This window comes from Aplysia californica, unplaced genomic scaffold (genome assembly GCF_000002075.1).
Source record: "Aplysia californica isolate F4 #8 unplaced genomic scaffold, AplCal3.0 scaffold00698, whole genome shotgun sequence".
NCBI classification, from domain to species: Eukaryota; Metazoa; Mollusca; class Gastropoda; order Aplysiida; family Aplysiidae; genus Aplysia; species Aplysia californica.
In genome coordinates, this window is record NW_004797968.1 from 200,539 (window position 1) to 201,622 (window position 1,084).

The 1,084-nt window shown below is 37.3% G+C and overlaps 1 protein-coding gene across 1 annotated transcript in view; it reads left to right on the forward strand.

The window, feature by feature from the left end:
- Positions 1 to 301: 301 nt before the first annotated feature.
- LOC118478584 (cyclic nucleotide-binding domain-containing protein 2-like) overlaps positions 302 to 1,084 on the forward strand; it is a gene marked incomplete in the record, with an annotated part of 42,345 nt that continues 41,562 nt past the window's right edge. Inside the window, 1 exon segment of the mRNA XM_035972454.1 lies at positions 302 to 968. Coding sequence (XP_035828347.1) covers positions 843 to 968 — 126 coding nt within the window.

The window sequence follows — 1,084 nt, forward strand, 5'->3', positions numbered from 1 at the left end:
GGTTTCGTTGGTGGGCTGAGATTTCTTACGCCTTCTGGTTGGAGATCAATGAGCTCTTGGTCGTTATTTATACTTTGTCGAGAGAAAGGCAAGGTGGTAAAAAAGCCACACAGTGTATGCCTGCATAATACGTTATTGTGCTTAAAAGGATTCTCGTTACAAGGTTCATAGCACGTCAGATCCGGCGACATCGCTTAACTTCGGGGTATTTTTTTCATAGATCAAGTTGGATTTCTTGTTTAGATTCTTGGGACGGTTCTCATAAACGTTTGCTCCGGTAGATGTCTGTAAATTAGCGCTAATGGAGAACTCAATTCCGTCGTCTATTTGGAACCTTAAATGCTGTGAATAGGAACCTCGAAAAGAATGTGGGAATTTCGAATGTGTTAAAAGTGAAATAATAACAGAAGTCTCAGAAGATATGATAAGTACCTATGACATGCATATCTTCAGTAAAGTAGCATAACTTAAGTAACATCAGCTTAAACACACAGAAATAGTGCATTATACACTTGTGCACTATTGCATAAGAAAAGCATCCCAAATTTATACTTTGTGTAAAGATATCATGTCATTAAGTATTTTTTAAATCATGGCATGGAAAATGTATATTAGTGATAAATTAAAACAATACGAATATTCAATGTGTTCGTCTATTTCCATCTTCACCGCTCACCTCTATTCCACCTATGAATCTTTTGGTGAAAAATCGAAGCAAAATTGAAGTAGTTAACATTGTTTTAAAAGACCACAAAAAAAACCGCCTCTAGTATAATACTTATATAGCCAACGTAGCAAAAGAAATTGCATTAAGGCATCCACCTTGTCCCAGGGCAGTGATCATGGCAGAGAGACAAGTGAGTGAGAAGGACAACGATCCTGTGACAAGCGAAGACATTCACTCTGTGTCCCTCACCTCATCAACCTTCTCTGTCTTGAGTCGGTACCGAAAGTTTCTGCTGCAGAAGGTGAGTGGCGTCGAAATTAATGTTCTTTTCGTATATTTCACTTATTGTTTTTTCTTTAGCCGTATTTTATTTTTTCATAGTCCCTTTAATTCTTTTTTTGTTTTTTCTTCTCCCCC